The sequence below is a fragment of the Podarcis melisellensis genome, assembly GCF_964234715.1.
Source record: "Podarcis melisellensis genome assembly, chromosome: 2".
In the NCBI taxonomy this organism is placed as follows: Eukaryota; Metazoa; Chordata; class Lepidosauria; order Squamata; family Lacertidae; genus Podarcis; species Podarcis melisellensis.
Window position 1 is genome coordinate 94,860,095 of NC_138529.1, and position 19,353 is coordinate 94,879,447.

At 40.6% G+C, this 19,353-nt stretch overlaps 1 protein-coding gene across 20 annotated transcripts in view; it reads left to right on the top strand.

Annotated features, from left to right (window-relative positions):
• The window catches only part of FOXP1 (forkhead box P1), a 513,657-nt gene that overhangs the window by 488,495 nt on the left and 5,809 nt on the right, over positions 1–19,353 (top strand). For 16 of the 20 annotated variants that reach the window (XM_081901936.1, XM_081901945.1, XM_081901949.1 and 13 more), the window contains 3 exons: positions 1,589–1,758; positions 3,612–3,681; positions 10,481–10,647. In XM_081901936.1, the coding sequence (XP_081758062.1) occupies positions 1,589–1,758; positions 3,612–3,681; positions 10,481–10,647 (407 nt within the window). Of the gene's footprint in view, positions 1–1,083; positions 1,206–1,588; positions 1,759–3,611; positions 3,682–10,480; positions 10,648–19,353 lie in introns of those variants that run through there. The other 4 variants (XM_081901939.1, XM_081901937.1, XM_081901938.1 and 1 more) reach the window with 2 other exon arrangements.

The window sequence follows — 19,353 nt, forward strand, 5'->3', positions numbered from 1 at the left end:
GCATGCTGCTTGCCTTCCTGGAGACTAGGGTAGGTAGTGTTAGGGGTTGAGGGGAACAGCGGGCTTTGTCCCTCTGCAGTAATACAATATGATGCAATACTGTACTGTACTCCAGTGGTATGGGTGGCTCAAAAATGGAATATTTTATGCAGTACTGAAGTACTGCTGCTGGAAGTGTGAATCCGAAAACAGTTATGGAATTGGTGAGGCCTTCAGAAACATGACTCAGTGGACATAGCTATTTATGTACTACAAGCAGTGAATTTTTGTTTGGGTGTTAGAGGTTTCTTCATGGATCTACCAAATGCTTTGCCAGAATTCAGGAATGAAAGGCAGCTTCCCTACTGGAGTATGTGGTGAAAGACTTTAAGAGAGTTTTTTCACCCCCAGAGCTATGTCTTGATATATTTCTGCTTTCTGAAATGTGTTGCTGTGGGTTGGATCTGGACTAAGTTACTTGCACCCGGTTCCCATTCAAATCAGTGGGACTCAAATGAAGACATGATTAGCATGTCCCACTGAGTTCACCTAACTTAATCTGGACCCAACCTATGTATGGAATTTTTACACATGACTAACATTTCTTGAACTTTTAGCAGGTCATGAAAACGTAGTTTTACAAAACCAGACCCTCAGTTTTTACCCAGTTTTTAAATCACACTCTTCCTTCCCTTTTTCATGGCAGGATGTGTCCCCCCCCAAAAAAGAGTTTGCCTTTTGTATTATAAATTCTTTAGCCTACTATGCCTTGGTTCTATAAGAGCTCCTGGGGGTGACAAAGCATGTAAAATGGCAATTGCGTGTTGTTGTTTTTTAATTCTTGCCCAGGTTGAATGTTGGTCATGTTCTTTAAAAGAAACCCAACCCTGATGGCTAATCAAGGGATCTGGAGCTGATTTTATGTTATTTCTTTTGCAAATCTTAAAAACATACAAATATGATGCAGTCCAATGCGGAGGGCGGGTGAGGGAAAGGGGACTTGCCAGCTGACAATGCTGCTGTTCATGGACAATGCTAAGTCTCTTCTTCTCATGGAAAGTTTTTTCTTCTTCTTCAATATTTTCTCTCTTATACTTGCTGCAGAATGCAGTGCGTCATAATCTTAGTCTTCACAAGTGTTTTGTGCGAGTAGAAAACGTAAAAGGGGCAGTATGGACAGTGGATGAAGTAGAGTTCCAAAAACGAAGGCCACAAAAGATCAGTGGGTATGTCCACCATGTTTGAACTTCTTAGCCTAGCTTGGATCATGCTTACAGTTTTAACATAGAGGCTTTGGCTGCTAGATGGTGTTTAGAGATCAATCCAGGGTAGTTTCACCTTGTTTCAGTCAAGGAGAAACAACAGAGAGCATTTCATCACTATCGTTTGTATGCCCACCAGTCCCCTTGCCCTTGCTTGCTTGGTGTTTGTTTTGCATCACATGCTAGTAGCTTTTAGGTGGCAATGCATATTAACCCTCACAATCCATTTGCTTATGCTTATTGCATTTTATTTTCTTTTTCCTTTCCCCTGTATTTGATGTCTGTTCTATTCCCCGATCCCATGTCACTTTGTTTCCACTTCATCTCGTTTGCTGATCTTATCCCAGGGTGCTATTCGCACCAACCTATCCCTGCATAAGTGCTTTATCAGAGTAGAGGATGAGTTTGGGTCCTTTTGGACTGTTGATGATGAAGAGTTTAAACGGGGCCGTCATATTCAACGAGGCCGTCCTAGAAAATTCTGCCCTGATGAAAACTTTGGCGAGCTTGTTACACAGTAAGAGCTTTTACTTGCTTTGTGTGTGTGTGTGGGCGTGGGCGTGCTAGTTCCTCCCCTCCCAAATTTTTGTTTTCTGTTGCTTTTGCTTTGCATGATTTATCCATCTCATGTAGACTCGCATTTCACAAAATAGTGGCATTGCCTTTGCTGCAAAAGAAATCTCCCCCTTAAATGTCATGGTTGTACATGCATCACACTGCTTCTTTGCAAATGCCTATGCTAACACTTTCTGACATGTTTATGGTGATACTTTGTTATAATGCAGGGATAAGGATGTGTTCTTTATCATGCTGATGCTGGGTAATGCTGTATAACCAATTAGCAGGATGGTTTTAGGCTGTTTCCATATTGATAATTTTAGTTGATCTTAACCCACCCCCCGTCCCCCGTATTCTCTCAATAAAATTTGCATTGCTACAACGAACAAATTGAAACATTCAAACATGTTTGAAAACAATGCTCAAAGGCCATTGCAGTGGCATTTGTAAAGGTGCACAATAAATGTTAAAAAAATTAGAGCTGGAGGCTTTAAATTGCATATTTCTATATGAAGACACTTTAAAAATAAAAGGGGTAAGCAATTATTTCAACAAAGAAAGTAATGATACAGCACAGTGTTTTGGGGTGTGCTTTTTTATTACTGATTTAGAATGAGCATTGTTTTTAGTGGTCCCAGAGAGAAATTCCAAGTACAACCCACCAGGTGCTATGTTTTTCTTTCATTTCAGTAAAGTTTACTGAGCAAGAGAATGGAGGGATCCGATCAGTAGTATCTGACGGATTTTACCCTTGCATGTTTTCTTATTACATACTTGGGCACATTTAGGTTGGACCCTGACTTACTAGTGACTAATGAGTCATAGGTCATTCAGTCCGAACCCCTGCTGAGGCAGGAAATCTCCTGCAATCCACCAGGATTGTGCTGTGAGTTATTTCTGTAATTGAATTCAATGTGAAAAGGTAATCATGAGTTAAGTTCCTGTGAAATCAGTGGGAACACAAGTCCTACTAAATTATGACCAACCCACTGTGTATTGTAAAACACTTAGTTTCTTAGGTACTTCCAACAACATACTTCAGGCACCATTGGATCATTCAGTGAAGCCTGACCAACATAGGTACACAAAAGAATTATTTTTGCCTCTAAAAACATTGCATGGATTTCTGGCACAAGTAGCTCCCTTCCAGTCAGAAGCCATGTCAAGAAGAATGGTGTCTCACACAGGAACAGAGGATGTGGGATGTTTGGGGATGGATGAATAGTTCTTTCTTTTCCACGCCTTACATGCTTTTGTGGAGGGCCTTCATTATAAGAAGTCCAGGAAAAACTATGGACACCACTGCAACTGAAAAACGGACACCAACAAACTTGACCAATATGCCCTTCAGAGGTTCTCCCAGCTTCATATCCAAGAACAGCTCCCGCAGAGTTGGGAGAATGTTTAAATGATGCAACACTGGCTGACGCACTTGCTGGTTTCCCATGTTATAGGGAAAACAGTGTCAGTTCTGTGGGAAAGACCCAAGTGAGCATCTTCTGCCTGCATGGCTGCCTCATATGGATGTCCTCCCAGCTGTGTGGGAGCTGCACAGAGGTATGGAGCTCAGGGAACATCTAAAGGGCACTTTCAGCTCTGAGACCAAAACATGACATTAGACCTGAGATACATATTCAGTGAAGGTGAGGGCAGTCAAAATAGCTATGTAGTTTAAAACAAAACAAAAAAACCCCAGTATGTTTATTATGTGTTGTCTTTTTTTTTCTGGTACGAGAGAAAGCCTGGCCTTCTGGAAGTGCAAATTTGACTGTATTTAACTTTACCCTTTCTTTACCTATCTTCCTTGCGCAGAAACCCTTCACTTATTAAAAACATGCAGACCAGCCACACCTACTGCTCACCTCTCAGTGCTGCTTTACAGGTAAGATTAATGAGTGTGGCAAATATGCCACATAGGCGTGTGTGTGTGTGTCTTCCTACTCGTTTCAAAATATATTAGCCTTGCTCTAATTAGATATTAAATTTTAATTCCGTTAAACTTTTTTCTTAAGTGCATAAAGCATCATGGTCCCTGGAGGCAAACACATATCAGGCCGCTTCAGCATTAGCTAGATGCTTAGCATTTTGAATATTGTGGCAAAAAAATTAAAAGTTCACTTATTAATATTTATCAGCAGTATCATAATTTCCATCCTCTTATTTCAGAATTTCACTTGAGGCAAAAATACCACAAGTGTAATTACTCTAGCACAGCTATTAATGTGCTGAATGATAGGATACTGTATCACATGACCTTCTATTGTTCGTGGCTTTAAAGGGAAAGCAGATTCACAGACAGAGAGAGATTTTTCTTTTAAGGATCTTTCAGATGCTTGTTTTTCTGTTATGAAACAGCTAACACTTGCATCACGCTGGAAGAAAAGAGATGTCACTTTTGTGCTGCCGATAACAAATGATTTTAAGGGAAATGTCTAGATACTTTCTCACATGGGTAAGCAGTTAAGAATGTATAAACAAGCTTCTGAACATTTTCTAGACATGCAAAATTATAAAAAATTATTTAGGCCAACCAAAAGCATGCATTTTTTCACAGCTTTGTGTTCAAATTCCCTAGAAAACATCCTCACTACTTCCCCTCAATATGTTTGGTGTGGAAATAGATGTAACTAATAAACATTTGTATGGTTGTCGCTGTAAAGAGATAAGTTTTCGTGATTCTTCTATGATGCTTCTCACACTTGAAAGGTCTTTAATTTTTGCGAGGCACAGACCACGCATACAGATGGCAATCCACCTCGGATTCTGCTCAACAAGAAAATCCCCACTGATTATAACTGAGCTGGATTGCATACCCACACATGCATATGGGCGCACGCGCACACACACACACACACACACACACACAGACATTGTTTGTGTCTATGGGAAAATGTTTCTGAAGGTATTCTACTTGCCAATATGCAAAACTGTAGGTGGTGACATGACGCAGTTGCCTGTACCCCTCTGTAATAAGTTGTATTGTCATAAGCCTATCTGGATGCAGAGCCACAGTATACGTGCATTTTTCATGCCATAGCATTTCTGAGAGGTTTGCTGGACTTTCCCTTTTAGTTTTAAAACAAGAAGGGGATTGATTAAGAAGGGAGTAGCAGCCCCACATTACCCCTAATTACTTCAGTTTATGTAGTAACTTCTGAAAAGCAAATGAAAGCATGTGCAAATGAAGCAACTGTAAATACCATTCATTAGGATCTTATTTTCCCTCGAGTCTTGTGAAGTGCGGTTTTTAAAGACATGCTCCGTCTGCGGAATAGTATTAAGATTACAAGCACATTTTGCATTCATGAGGCTGAAAGGCAAAAATGAAGTGATCCAGCATTCCTTCAGCTTCTGTTAGCTATGTGACTAATTTCAATTAATATGCTTATCATAGAGAACAGTTCGTGTTTTAGTTCTAAGACATGTGTTGTTGTCGTCATCTCCCCCCCCCCCATATTATGTGATAACGTAACAGTAATTTCTGTTCTCCTGCACTACCATCATTTAACCTAAAAAAAGGGGGGGGGGACCAAAAAAAGAAAAACATACACAAGAGGAAGGTGGTATATATTTCAAATAACATTTAATAAATTAAGGGTGCTTCCAGAAGGGAGTTTATTGTGGAATTGGTGCTTCTTGGGCACATACTTTTTTTGCAGCGTCCACATGACAACATCAAAATGTCAGCCCCCCCTTTCCCCCAAAAAATCAATCCACATTTCCCCTTACCACAGGAAATACAGTAAATAAAAATAACCCATTACACATCTGTAGTTACTGCTGGTGTAGAAGCTACTTAGCACATTCATTCATTTCTTTTCAGCAGATAGAGTTATTTTCACACACCTGTCCTTCTGTTTGCTCCTCACCTGAGCACAACCTAGCCATTTTTTTAAAGGCGTGCACACACAGGTACGGAAATGCTTATGCACATGCCCAGAACAGAAAAGAACACGGGAGGGCCTTTGTGAACGAGGAACAAAACCCAAGAAGGCGCCAGAGACATTTTATCAAGCTTCACTCAGTGTTGTGGACAGCAATAAGCAGTTTCACAGTAAATATCCATGACTGAAAATGCAGAAATGTGTAGAAGCTAACATGACGAATACACGTGCAAAAAAAATCATGTGGCCACCATTGGGAAAACAATTATTTTGTTTCTTATCTTTCAAATTAACTCTGCCTCAGTCAGAAAGGGAGTGAGCATTTTTTAAAGCACTGCTTGTGAGTGTATAGAATTTCTTTTCTTGTTGAGCATATGGTGTCCCATCTCTTTTTGTTGGGACTCTCAATGCTCCGCATCTCTAGAAAGGATCCTAGTTCAAAAGCTGTGACTTTTAGGACGCCTTGAGCAATTAAGCCGAATACAAAACCATACAAAATGCCTTTTCTCTGCTGCAAAAACAAGCAAAACATCTTTGATGGCTTGATACTATGTTGTATAGCAATGTAAGCAACAAATGGTTGATAGGCATGTGTTGGGAGATCATCATTTATCAAGCCATGTGCCCACATTTTGCTGGTTGTGGTAATAGTCATTACAACTAATTCCCATTCCATCATCTCAGCTTGGAGGACTACTGAAAACATAACTCATTAAGCATGCAAGCTGGCTTATATTGTTGGTGGATTTTCCAGGACGTGGCACCTTCTTCATTCAGCTGTCACAAACCATTCTGTCATTCTCTTGTCATTCAAAGCCAAGAAACAGATTTTTTTTTTTGCTCTGTTTCATGGGATATCCCCACATTCGCTTTCTTTCTTGTCCTATAGGTGAGGTAACTGTCTTCTGCAATAGTTTCCCAGAAGCACAGTATCTCTGTTTGCAATCCATCTGCTGTCAGCTGGCTCCCTAAACTCTTTCAGCAGGCAGCACTTCTACCCGTGATTTACTTCTCTGAGGCTAGACAAGGGTGAAGCAACCGTCAGATCTACTGATATGCTCAATCTGGTAGAACACAAAGTGAAGCAAAAGGAATGAATGAACATCTCTGATGCTCCTGTTCTCCCTTGTTTAATTATGTGTTTCCCACGTTCTCTTTGTAGTCTCCCCTCCTAAATCACAAAGCATTTTCAAGATATGACAGGAGCCTAGTAAAAGGAGGAGGCAACTCTAAGTTTGTAAAACATTATTATCCCTTTATATCCAAAGATAAAGTTCCAACCAAAGGGCTGTGTTTAGTGACTCATGGGGAAGCTGTGAAAAAATGTAGAAAAGTGGTGCTTGCAAGTAGTGCATCATGTGCCTTTGGATCACGGCCCTGAGGGCTTTTGCGTAGGGAAAAACACCATTAGAATTTCCAGATTAACATTTCTGATCCACATCTCAGAATGTTGCCACGTGAAGATCCCCTGTTGCTTTCTATCTTGTTGCTTCGGAATGGAATTTGTCCATTTGGCCACCTGTGGTTTTTGGAGGGTGGGGGGGAATAGCAGGTGCTTTTCCTGTTCTGGCTCTTCCTAAATAAATTACTTTACTGCAATTACAAGTTATCTCGGTGGTGGGAAGTGCGTGACTCATTATTTCTCAAACTGCAGGAAGCATGAGTCTTATGTTCCCCACTTCATCAAAATTATTTTTCTGCATCTTGAATAAAAAAAGATTAATATAATCCTCTTCGTTAGAGTAGTTTTTTGATTGCACTGCATAGAGATAGGGACTGTGCTTCGGGGAGGGCCGCTAGATAGAGCATAAAAGCAGCAGACTTTTGTAGCCACCAGTGACGACTGTGTTGAATCTGTTTCTTCAGGTTACACTGCAGTAAGTAAAGAGTCAAAACATCTCAAAGTTCAGCAATGCCAGGTAGTTCAGTATGGACTAACTTGCAAATTGTTTCCTCTGTAGCACACATCCACACTGTGATTAGCTGGTGGGTGTTTTTGTTTGGTGCTAATTTCTTCAAAAGGCCTTTCCCCCCCATCTCAGATAGGCTGAAGCCAGAATCTCCTCCTTTTTGTAAAAAGCATCTCTCAGAAATTAATTGCCCTTATATTTCATTTAATTATTTTAATAGATTTGTGTCCCATATTTAAAAAGAGAAATTCTCAGAAGGCAACACGTTAAGGTGCATGGGCCAAATAAATATGTAACTGTAATATATAAAATGCATAATTTAAAACTAGGAACAGTCAATATCACTAAAATAATAAAGAGAATAAATAGCCAGGGCATACATTAAAATAGCAGCTAGCCCCAGTAGAACATTAAAATGACAAAACAGTCACAGTTAAAAGGAACCACAGATTTCACCAGCCCAATTAAAATCATTAAAAAAAAAACATTGCTGCAACAAACAGAGGGCCTGTGAATGTGAGGCCACAACTGAAAAACCCTCCTGGCTTGTGCCCACCAGCCTGATTGCTCCCAAAGACAGGCATATGTTGGGTCTCAAAAGTGCAGGCAAGCGAGGGGAGGGGTGCAGAGTTTTAAAAGGTTTAACATAAGAGTTGGATTGGGTGGAGGTATCCCTCGGCTGAGCCTTGCCAATCTCCGCTCATGGCACAGAACTCCCCATTCCGCCCAGAAAACAGATGGGCAGGCAGAGGTACTGCTGCTAAGACGGAAGGGGCTAACCTGGCCTGCAATTTGCTGTATCCTGAGCTGACCCAGCTGCCATCACTTGACAGCATTGCCCCCAAGTCAGTCCTGATCACTGCCAGTTTCAGGCTGAAACAGAGATATGCCTCCTCTCACTTCGCCTTCTGCCTCAGCCAGTGTGAGCTATATAAAATGTGGCTGCACATGTACTAGCAGTGCCTGGAATATTTCCAAGAACACAACTACTCCACCTCCAATGCTGTTTTAAATATTTCTTTTAAATATCTATCTGTCATCTATCTATCTATCTATCTATCTATCTATCTATCTATCTATCTATCATCTGTTATTGCTATCATCTTCCTGCTTCCCCTCTTGCTTCCACCTGGCCCTTTAAATCCCACAAAAAGTGAACCCGTCAACCTCTCTCTGGCCTAACTCCTCTTTACCCTTTTTGATGCTATGTGTATTTTGCGATCTTGCCCCTTTCAGCAATGCAAGATGCACCATTTCTGTGATTTCTCCCTCCTTGTTCTCTTTCCCATGCACCTCCGCTCACTAGGGAATTGCACTAGTAGAGTAGGACAGGGCTGTGTGTTTATTGCATTTTAAGATGCAAACAGACTAGTCTTGACTCTGTCCGGGGAGTTGGTCTAGTGGATCGCACATTGGTTGAAACCTGGCAGGCCTTTGTTGTTATTCCAATGCAGTCACATACTTCTTGGGTGGCCTTGGGCCCAGTCACTTGCTCTCAGTCTTAGCCCTTCATTTTTTTAAGTGGGAATGAAACTGTCTTGCCTCACTAAATTGTCATAAGTCTCAGTGAAATGAAGGTTGTAAAGACCTTGGCACCAGAAATGAACTATATAAAGAACAAGTGAGGACTTCATCTCAGGTTTGCAAGTGCAAAGAAATGGTTTATCAGTTCATTTTCTGTAAAGAACATGCACTTAAGTCCCATTCTTGTACTATTTTCCATTTGAATATAAGCTAGGGAATATCTCATTTTTATATCTTAAGAGTTTGTATTGACCACTTAACAGAAATCTTCCAAACTAGACTTTACTCTGGCTCGGGGAATATTGAATATGAGGGCCTATTTACTGAAGTACCAGTGCAGCTCAGAACTGACATGGTTAAATCACTATTTGGCAATTTGATTACATTTGACAAGCAATGTGAGGACAAAGCAGCCAAACACTGCTGCTTTATTCATTTCACTGGAATTTTGTGGGAGTCCAGTGCAAGTCCCATCCATACAAATGAAAGTTGTCTCAAAGCAGGTACCACAAGTCAAAACAAGAATATGGAAATAATGTTACCAGGATGTTGCCTAAAATATTTGCTCTTGAATATGATTCCGTTTTCATGAATGATACACATTAGAAGAGCTCAGAAAACATTCCTGTCCCAATTACTTCCCCTAAACTAAATAACCTTTCCCCATCAACTCACATACAGATCCATCCAAGCTGTTAGTCCTGCATACTTGGGTGTAATATTCACAAGTGCAGCCATGTGGAATTACACCACAAGGAGGTACATGGGAAGATGGTAAGGAGTTCATAGTACAAAATGAGCAAACAGGAACACAGGAAGCTGTCTTTAGCCATGTCACACCACTGGTCCATCTAGCACACGAGTGGCACCAGAGCTCCAGAATTTCAGTCATGAGTTATGAGCTCTATCTGGTGACACTAGGAATTTATCCTAGTGCCATTGGTGCTAATGTAAATAGCAGTGAGGGGACAATTTTTGAGGTAAGGCATTTTAAAAAAACCCTTCACCTACACTATGGTCCCAATCCAGATTGCCTGCATTCCGGGTTTGTTTGCTTTTTTTAAATAAACAACCAAGGCCAGATCTATAATTTAACATATTTAATTTGTCCCAGTCATCATTTGAATTCTTCCCTGAGTGTGAATGGGGTGATATTGTATTTGGTAGTTACTACAAGTAGAAAACAGAGCTTTGTGAAGTCTTAGCTACACTCTAGCCAGTGGTGGAAATAATTAAATGGGCATTTTATTCATTATATTTAATGAAAACATAGTGCAAACAGTGTTACCTTGCAGCTGATCTGTGGCACATGTATGAGCATGTGTTGCTATGGATTCTCATGTCTTGTTCTTTGACTCGACAGGCTTCAATGGCTGAGAACAGTATACCTCTGTACACTACTGCTTCCATGGGAAATCCCACTCTGGGCAGTTTAGCCAATGCTATGCGGGAAGATCTTAATGGTGCAATGGAGCATGCGAACAGTAATGGGAGTGACAGCAGCCCAGGACGTTCCCCTATGCAAGCAATGTAAGTAGAGAGGAATGTTGCTGCTGTTTACATTTATCTCCTGTCTCTCTCCCTCTCCCTGCCCCTCTTCCAATGAAGCCAAAAATATAAACTCCAGAAATGTTTGTGCCAACTTGAAGAAAAGGAACCATTTACTTTTAGTCTGGTCTGACAAATCCACCTGGACATTGTTAACTCACTTTTCTCTCAGTCCTTTGGTTTGTAAACCACCAGTTTGCAGAAATGGCATTCTGAAAATGCATTTCTTTGGGAGATTTTTTTTGTCTCTTAATGCATTGTTTCCACTTGGATCCTTTAATGAATCTGGAAAGATCTATTAATCACCATTTTCCCATGGTGGCTAAAATGGAATCTTCTTGTTCAAAGAGATTCTACTCTTGAGCACAAGATGCTAGGGTCAAATCCATTAAAGATATTATAGTGCCACTGTTTTCTTTTACCACCTGTGTGAAAGACTTTCAGTAAGAACCTGGGAATATCTAACTTTCACATAAGCTTTGTGCAAGCAAGTGAATCTGGATGAAAGCTCAAGGAATAGGTGGGATCTGGTAGAGCAGCCTAAGACCTTCTGTCACCTGCACAGGAAGGGGGAGCATGCGACTCCTGTGCTGTACTTGGGTTCATTCAGACATGCCCACATAGAACTAATCCATGGTTGATCATTACATGCAGCCCAAGGGGCTGGATCCCACTAAATTGGCATGTTGGCAGAAGCCAGCACAAGGGCTTTTGCCAGCGCAACTGAGCTTCCACCCCCTCCCCATGCATGCCCCACACCTCCCCCAAATCTGCTCTGCTGGGTTGGAAGACAGTCCAGAACATTGGAGGGGAATGGGGGAAAGTGAAGATGACTTGTCTGGCAAGCGGGAATATACACTGATGGAACGCTTAGAAGAGCATGATGCTGAATTCCTCCATGTATCTTCCCTGTAGACTTCCAGAAAAATGTGTCTGGCCACTGTTATAAAACTAATGTTGGGTATAAAGCACAATTCTTACACTAAACAAGTGGACTCGCATATACTGTTCGCTTAGTTGGCTTTAAAGTTCATACATTTATGTCCAAACTACACGAGTGCTGGAAAGTTTTGTTGTTGCAAGAGGCATGCAGCAATTTGCAAGCCACCCAATTCTGTGGGGAAATGGCTAGCTCTAAACTTTCATCAGGAGCTTTGCAGTTGTGTGATAACCAGGGCAGAATATCAAACCAACAACACATTTTGTTGCAAGTCTCAAAAATTGTACATAGATTAACTGGCACTGCAACTCTTTCCTCCACTTTTAGAGGTACTGGAAGTGACTGTAGCAAGCTGTATCTCAGAACGTGACCGTGAAATTATTGGTCCTGTTGCCAAAAGATCACATAGCCAATTAATAATATGGTTAAAAGAATTAATTTGTAGCCCTTCTACTTCAAAGTAATATGAATAAGGCATTGACAAAAGTAGGTCTAAATCAAAAGGTAGGAAAGCATTAACCTAGCGCCACCCTAATAATTAGTTGTGAAGGTAATTAGCATTTAATGGTTTTTAAAAAGTTTCCCACCTGCATAATATGTTGAGCAGGGGGTAAAGGAGAAAGGAAATCTAAGGCTCATAATACTTTGATATTTCAGCATTTTAAATCAGTGCACATTGTGCTTTGAAAAAAAAAATCTTTAAAGATGGCAACATTCATTTTTAATTAATAATTAATTTGAACATTGTCTTTTGCCATTTACTTCAAAACATTTGAATGTGTTTAGTTTTTACAGGGATTGTTTGTGCAGTATTAATTAGCATTCCCAAAGCAGAATGACATGACATTCCTCTAGCGCTGTTTGACTGGATTCATCTTCAGGCAGTTGTACATGCAAATACTTTTATTCTCTCCATGACTATGTTAAAAGATTTGATAGTTTTTAATTCCTAGAAAAGTTGCTGGCGTCTCGGAATTTTGCAGGAGTAAAGCATCTCGTTCCCCCATGAATGAGCTATTTAAATGATGCACTTAAGATATTTTTGAAGCCAATATTTGGGTTGGTGTTTTGTTTTTTTAATGGAGTTAGGACAACTGGAAAGTATTAGAGAATTAGTGACAGTGAATACCTAGTAAGTGTTGACATACCTTGAAATCAAATTTCCATCACTCAGTTTGCATCTCTGACACACCTTTAGGGCAAGGACGTACAAGTTGTTTGACATCTGAAAACTACATTAAATACTCTTGTGATCATGTGTACGCACTTTCTATGAGGAGACCCAGATTATTACTAAAATTAGAATTCTGCAGTAAAGAGCCAAGGCAGCCATGTATGACTCACAGCCCACTGCCACCCTAAATTATTTTTGCCATGCATTGGTTTTTATCAAATCACAACTTTTTGGGATTATTTTTGTTATATTCAATGGATTTCCAAAGTCATTTCACTACAAGGGGATTTTTGCATCTTCAGTTAACCATTGTGTAGTTAAATAGTTGCAAGTATTGCAGTGGCATCATAGAATCATAGAGTTGGAAGAGACCACAAGGGCCATCGAGTCCAACCCCCTGCCAAGCAGGAAACACCATCAGAGCACTCCTGACATATGGTTGTCAAGCCTCTGCTTAAAGACCTCCAAGGAAGGAGACTCCACCACACTCCTTGGCAGCAAATTCCACTGTCAAACAGCTCTTACTGTCAGGAAGTTCTTCCTAATGTTTAGGTGGAATCTTCTTTCTTGTAGTTTGGATCCATTGCTCCGTGTCCGCTTCTCTGGAGCAGCAGAAAACAACCTTTCTCCCTCCTCTATGTGACATCCTTTTATATATTTGAACATGGCTATCATATCACCCCTTAACCTCCTCTTCTCCAGGCTAAACATGCCCAGCTCCCTTAGCCGTTCCTCATAAGGCATCGTTTCCAGGCCTTTGACCATTTTGGTTGCCCTCCTCTGGACACGTTCCAGTTTGTCAGTGTCCTTCTTGAACTGTGGTGCCCAGAACTGGACACAGTACTCCAGGTTAGGTCTGACCAGAGCCGAATACAGTGGCACTATTACTTCCCTTGATCTAGATGCTATACTCCTATTGATGCAGCCCAGAATTGCATTGGCTTTTTTAGCTGCCACGTCACACTGTTGGCTCATGTCAAGTTTGTGGTCAACCAAGACTCCTAGATCCATGTATACATCAGTATACATGTAACATTGCGCCTTCAGTACAGTCAAACCTCGGTTGTTAAACGCAATCTGTTCCGGAAGCCCATTCAGCTTCTGAAACGTTCGACAACCGAGGCGCGGCTTCCGATTGGTTGTAAGAGCTTCTTGCACTGGAGCAGAAGCAGTGTTCGACATTCAGCTTCTGAAAAAATGTTCAAAAACCAGAGCATTTACTTGCGGATTTTCAGAGTTCAAGAGCCGAAATGTTCAAAAACGGAGCTGTTTGGGAGCCACAGTATGACTGTATTTCATAAAGAGACACCAGGGGTGGGGAAATCTTACTGTAGCACGACCACAGGTTAGAATTCTTGCACTGTTTATACATGTTATGTCTCGGTATTGGCTGTGTTTGTAGTTAAATAACATTGCTTTGTTTGTTCTTCCATTTGGCTTGGATTTGGTTTGGAGGATTCAAGCTTCTTACATGCTTAGCACTCATGGGAATAAGAGGAGAGGTCCTCTTGTGGGCGGGGGGCGGGTTTACTGGTTCACTTTGCTTTTTATTATGTATTTGATGTCTTCATTTTGTATTTTTATGTTGTGATCTTCGGATGAAGGGCAGTATACAAATTAAATAAACTAATAAAGCTTTAACCTTCAAGTTAGAAAATAGAAGCATTATCACAGAGTTGCCCACCTCCATTTCATCACTGGTCACTGGCCATTTAAATGAGGGATATAGACCACACTTTCATTTTGGGGTAGCATTCGAAAGTAGGTAACATCTATCGCAATCTAATCTCACTGTGCAGAAGACATGTGTGCTGCTGTCTGCTACAGCTGTGCCTGTTTTCATAAGGAAATTCCACTCACTTTTTCATGTCAGAATGACGTATGAAGGAGGCAGTGTAATAGTCAAGATGCTGGCGGTGGCAAGTGGAATAAGCAAAGAAAAATCCCACAGAAACCAGGTCTGCAGACTCCTACTTTTGGTGTCAGAGCATAGACTGCCCATCTCTGGACATACAGTCTGCACTTCACATAGAGCTAGATGATGAATCTAGATTTTTGTCTTCTGCCAAATTGTTGCTTCAGCTTTTCACAATGCAGTGCATCCAATTTTTACAAAGCATTTTCTTCAGCTTCAAAATTCAGCAAGGCACTAATAGCAGTACCTGGGCATTTCCATTAAAGTGGTATTTTCAAGATGGGACTTGAAATGATACATGGTCGTCTGCAGATATTTCCCCTGGTGGGAGGGGTGGAGACCAAATAATCCAAATAAATAACTAGCACCAGAGATTCAGGGCTACTTCTGGTAGATCTAGTGACTGAGCAATGGCAAAGTATCTGAAAAACTTTGTGTACCAGATCTGCCCCTTGATTGTTTCTCAGTGGGTAGACATGCGATCTTCCCTATGGGTAGACCTGAAAATCAAACCGGTGCTAAAACTAAGAAACATTAATTTCTTCCCTTGGCTCCCCTCACCCCATCCTGCCTCTAATTAATTGAACTGGTACAACAGTCACACACACACACCATTTTGTTAAATGAGTATAACAATGCTGGTTTACTTTGCAGGGCTGGCAAAGCCCATGTTCTCAGCCACAGCCCTGGTGGGTATCATAATGATGGACCTTTATCTATTTCAATAAGAGTAATTTTTAAAACGTTTACATACTCAAGGATTAAGTAACACTTTGGGGTGTGAAATAAGACCTAAGAAAGAACTTCTGTCTTTGCTGCTACCTTTTTGGTTTGGACATGACAAACCTCTCTCCAATCACAGCTAATACTAAAGTCCTGGATACCTGGACTGTCTTGAGCACAGTAGAAATCACTTCTCCACTGGGGTAGGCCAGCAGAAAGGGCTGATAAAGAAACTAGTTCTTCTCTGAAATCTAGACAATGGGTGATTCACTCAAGCCTTCTCTTTGTCTAATTGGCTAGATCTTCTTTCCTAAATGTCAGTCACTGATATATGACTTCATTCTTCCACTAAAAACACTGAGAGGCAGGAGCAGGTTAGTTTCTCACAACACAAATGAGACTAGTTCCTGCACAGCTTGCCTTGTATCTGTAGATGCTAGGAACCTTCCCCCCCCCCCCCCCCGAAAAGAAAGGGGAAAAAAGAATGAGAGCTGGGAATCCAAGGATTATGGTTCACCCAGGGAGGGCATTTCCCTCTGCTTGAGGACGCCCATGAAAAGCACACAAAGTGATGTTCAAATGTCAAGAGAGTTTATACTGTTAGCTGGATATAATTATCCACCAGCATTCAAGCAAAGGTATTGGTGCCATCCTAGGTAGTTACTTCTACTGAGCACCTTGTATGGCAATATTCTCCTTTTCCTTTACAAAATATACTTCCCTGCCATAAAGTAAATTGTTTTTAACAATTCCGGTAGGTGTATCCTTTAAACTTTATCACAAACTATAGTGCGCCTTGTTAACATGACAGCTAAGCAAGTATAACACTCCTGCAGAAATCTTATTGCCGTCCGATTCACTGCTTTTCTTTATAATACACTGAAAATCCTTCTAATCTCTCCTTACCCCTCCACTCCACTCTTTTGAAACATTAGAAAGTAGTCACATAATTACAGCTTGGGGACATAACACTTTCATCCTGACATGCTCCAAAGGTAGCCACAAAGCAAATTGTTCCATGCTGTGTGCGCCACTAGAGCACAGTGGCTTTAAACAACAATCAGCTTTATTAAAAACTCCTTTCTTCCCAGAATGGACAAACAAAAGAATTACTCGGATGTAAACAGAAGGGAAAGTTGCACTCAGTGAGGTTATTTATAGTTAACCCCTTCAGAAGAAAGAGGCATGTAAGTTAAAAGGAATGACTGGGAATTCTGGTACTAAGGAAGGAAAAGCAAAGTCTTTTTTAAAACTCCCAGTACTGACCTTTGGAGACTGCCTTTCTTTTCTTTCTGTTGTCTCTTCCCAGCTGTAACAGGACTTATAAGACTTTTATATAGGAATTCTAAACCATGTGGAACATATAAAATATTCTGCTCTTCAACTCTGAACAGTTATGGTGTTTTGAGTAATGTGTGAACCAATGCTTCTTTCATTTTGACATTTCTCAATGGTATCCTAGCCCCAAAAAAGAATGTGAGTATTCTCAGATTGGTTATTTTAGGAAAGCAGTTCTTGTCTACGGACAATATATACTCAAATTATTGTAGCATATGGGGATGCAAATGAAGCCCATTGTCCCATCTAATACGGTATTGCCAACTCTGATTGGTGGTGGCTTTCCAAAGACTTGGATAGAAGTTTTTCATGCCCATAATTCTACCTGAAATCCTTTAACTGGAGGTCTTGGGAATTGAATCCGAGACCTTATACACTGATAAAGAGCTGATGTGCTTTGAACGTATAAGCATGAGAAGGCATGTGCTCTGAACCTGTGCTATGGTGGCTTTTTGCCCAAATGTATCACATATACATTTTATAATTATGGATATTAACGAGACTTTCTGTTGAGGAGAACTAAAATAAAGGGAGTATATGTCAGATTCACAGTATGAATATTTCACAGCTACCATTTCCTCTGCTTTGAGGTCCATTCTAAAACACAGCTTTTGTTGTGGATGTTGAAGGAGAAACAGGTTTTCCCTTCTCCCAAATCTGGGTTCCCATCTTTCTGAACTCTCTTCAACCTAGTGAAAACAAATCTGCCCTGCTAGGAACATAGCTTACCTTTGGTGCAAGCAGAAGAGGACCCCTTTTTTTGGAGTCACTTTAAAGGTGATGCTGCACCCCTGTCTCTCACAAGCACTTGATGGAGTTTTTCAAAATCCATTAGGTTAAGTATATTTCTGCTCAGCAACCCTAACGTCCAAACACACAGATCAGAAATGAATCTTTAACCCTACGCAGCTATATTTGGTGCCTGGATTCAGCACCTACTGTGATACAGCAATGCCAAGCTACAAGGGAATGCAAGCATATAACTAAGAGAAACACACAGAAAGAGATTTCACATATTCACTGTTAAATTTGACAACACAGGATTATTCCTCCATGCCATTCACACATATGTAAAAAGTTTCAGTAGGAAAATGCTACATGTGATTTTAAAAATCTATATAGAAAGCTGTGGATCTAGCCAAACAGATCTTGTGTTTCTCAAAGCAGTCATAAAAACCACCCATGAGAGGCAGCCCTTGGTAGTCTAGGAAGTAGTTCCATCACTATAAGGGTACAATGAAAGTGCCACAGGTTGACTGGGGTGTTGTTTATAGTGCATTTTGCTGCCTCGTGTTACGAGCAACTGTTATATAGTTCACGTTTCCCTACAGGCTTTCATAAACTAAATAACTCAGCAAAAGGATCATTTCTTCCCGGTGATCCTTTTCAGGAAAAGCTGTATGTTGAGGCAAATGCCTCTGTCTTGATGTAGCAATGCACAGTTCCAAACCCTGAACTGGATGAAAGATTTGAGGTGCACTTGACACATCTGGAGAGTTTCAAAGCCCACTACTAATATTAATGAATGTTTGCATTTCATTCATTTCAGTTTCTGAAACTATCATGTGGCTTGCTTCCCTTTTGGCAGCTACATGGGCTATTCTCCTTCTCATGGTGTGATTCCTGGTTTCACGCCGTGGCTGATGCTGATCAGTATAACAACAGGCAATTCTACATGTGTGTGTTTTCTGGGGTTGTGTCATTCCCATCCACTCAGAATGTCCCAGCTATTTCAAACCCCTTCAAAGTGAAAGTTTACATACTGGATTATTTCTTTATTTTGCCTTGCCAAATTAAAAGGGTTAGATTTCGTTGACTGCAACATCCAGGGTTGTGGTTTATAAATCAAGAGAGACTTGGAACTTGCCCTTACTTTATTTTCGGGGATTGCTTTAAACAGCAACTATTTACAAAGGAAACTGGATTTTCCTAAACGGGTTGTATTATTACTGTTCACATGATATTGCCAATAAAATCTGATTCCCTTTTATAAAGTCTCTTTAACAAGACACTGCTTACTTGCTGGGGTATTTTACATATCAAAAGCTACCAAACAACAAAAAAGAGGAAGGTAATTTGTATTTGTAAAGGGGTTGTTGTGAATATGATTTACGGACAACATTTTTCAATTGTTATCATGCCCGTTTTGTATAATCAACCCTTGTTCCCCCATGGGTTATTCACGTGCTATTCTATAATGAGAAATTTGGCAGATCTCATCTCTTTAGTGCATCCTTAGTGCCCACCACGAGCTGAGGATCATGTTCTGCCTTGTTTACAGCTGACAGTGTTATTATTCTCATTAGGACTCTGCTTTCTTATCATATTGTTGTGTTGAGCGAGCCTTTTCCTCTCCGTTTGTGTTTCCTGGCAGGGCTTTTCTTCCCTTATTGACAGTTTGTAAAAATATGCATTAATTTGGAGTTTAAAGCATGTATCATGGTGTCTCTTTGCTGTGTTTGCTTGAAGTTGATTAATGATAGAACCTCACTTGGGGTCGTCCTCTGGAGACTTGCCTCACAGGTTCTGCATGTTAACTAGAGAAGCAGAACACACAGTAACCGATGATTAGCCCAGCCTCCAGAAGCTCAGTGGGCT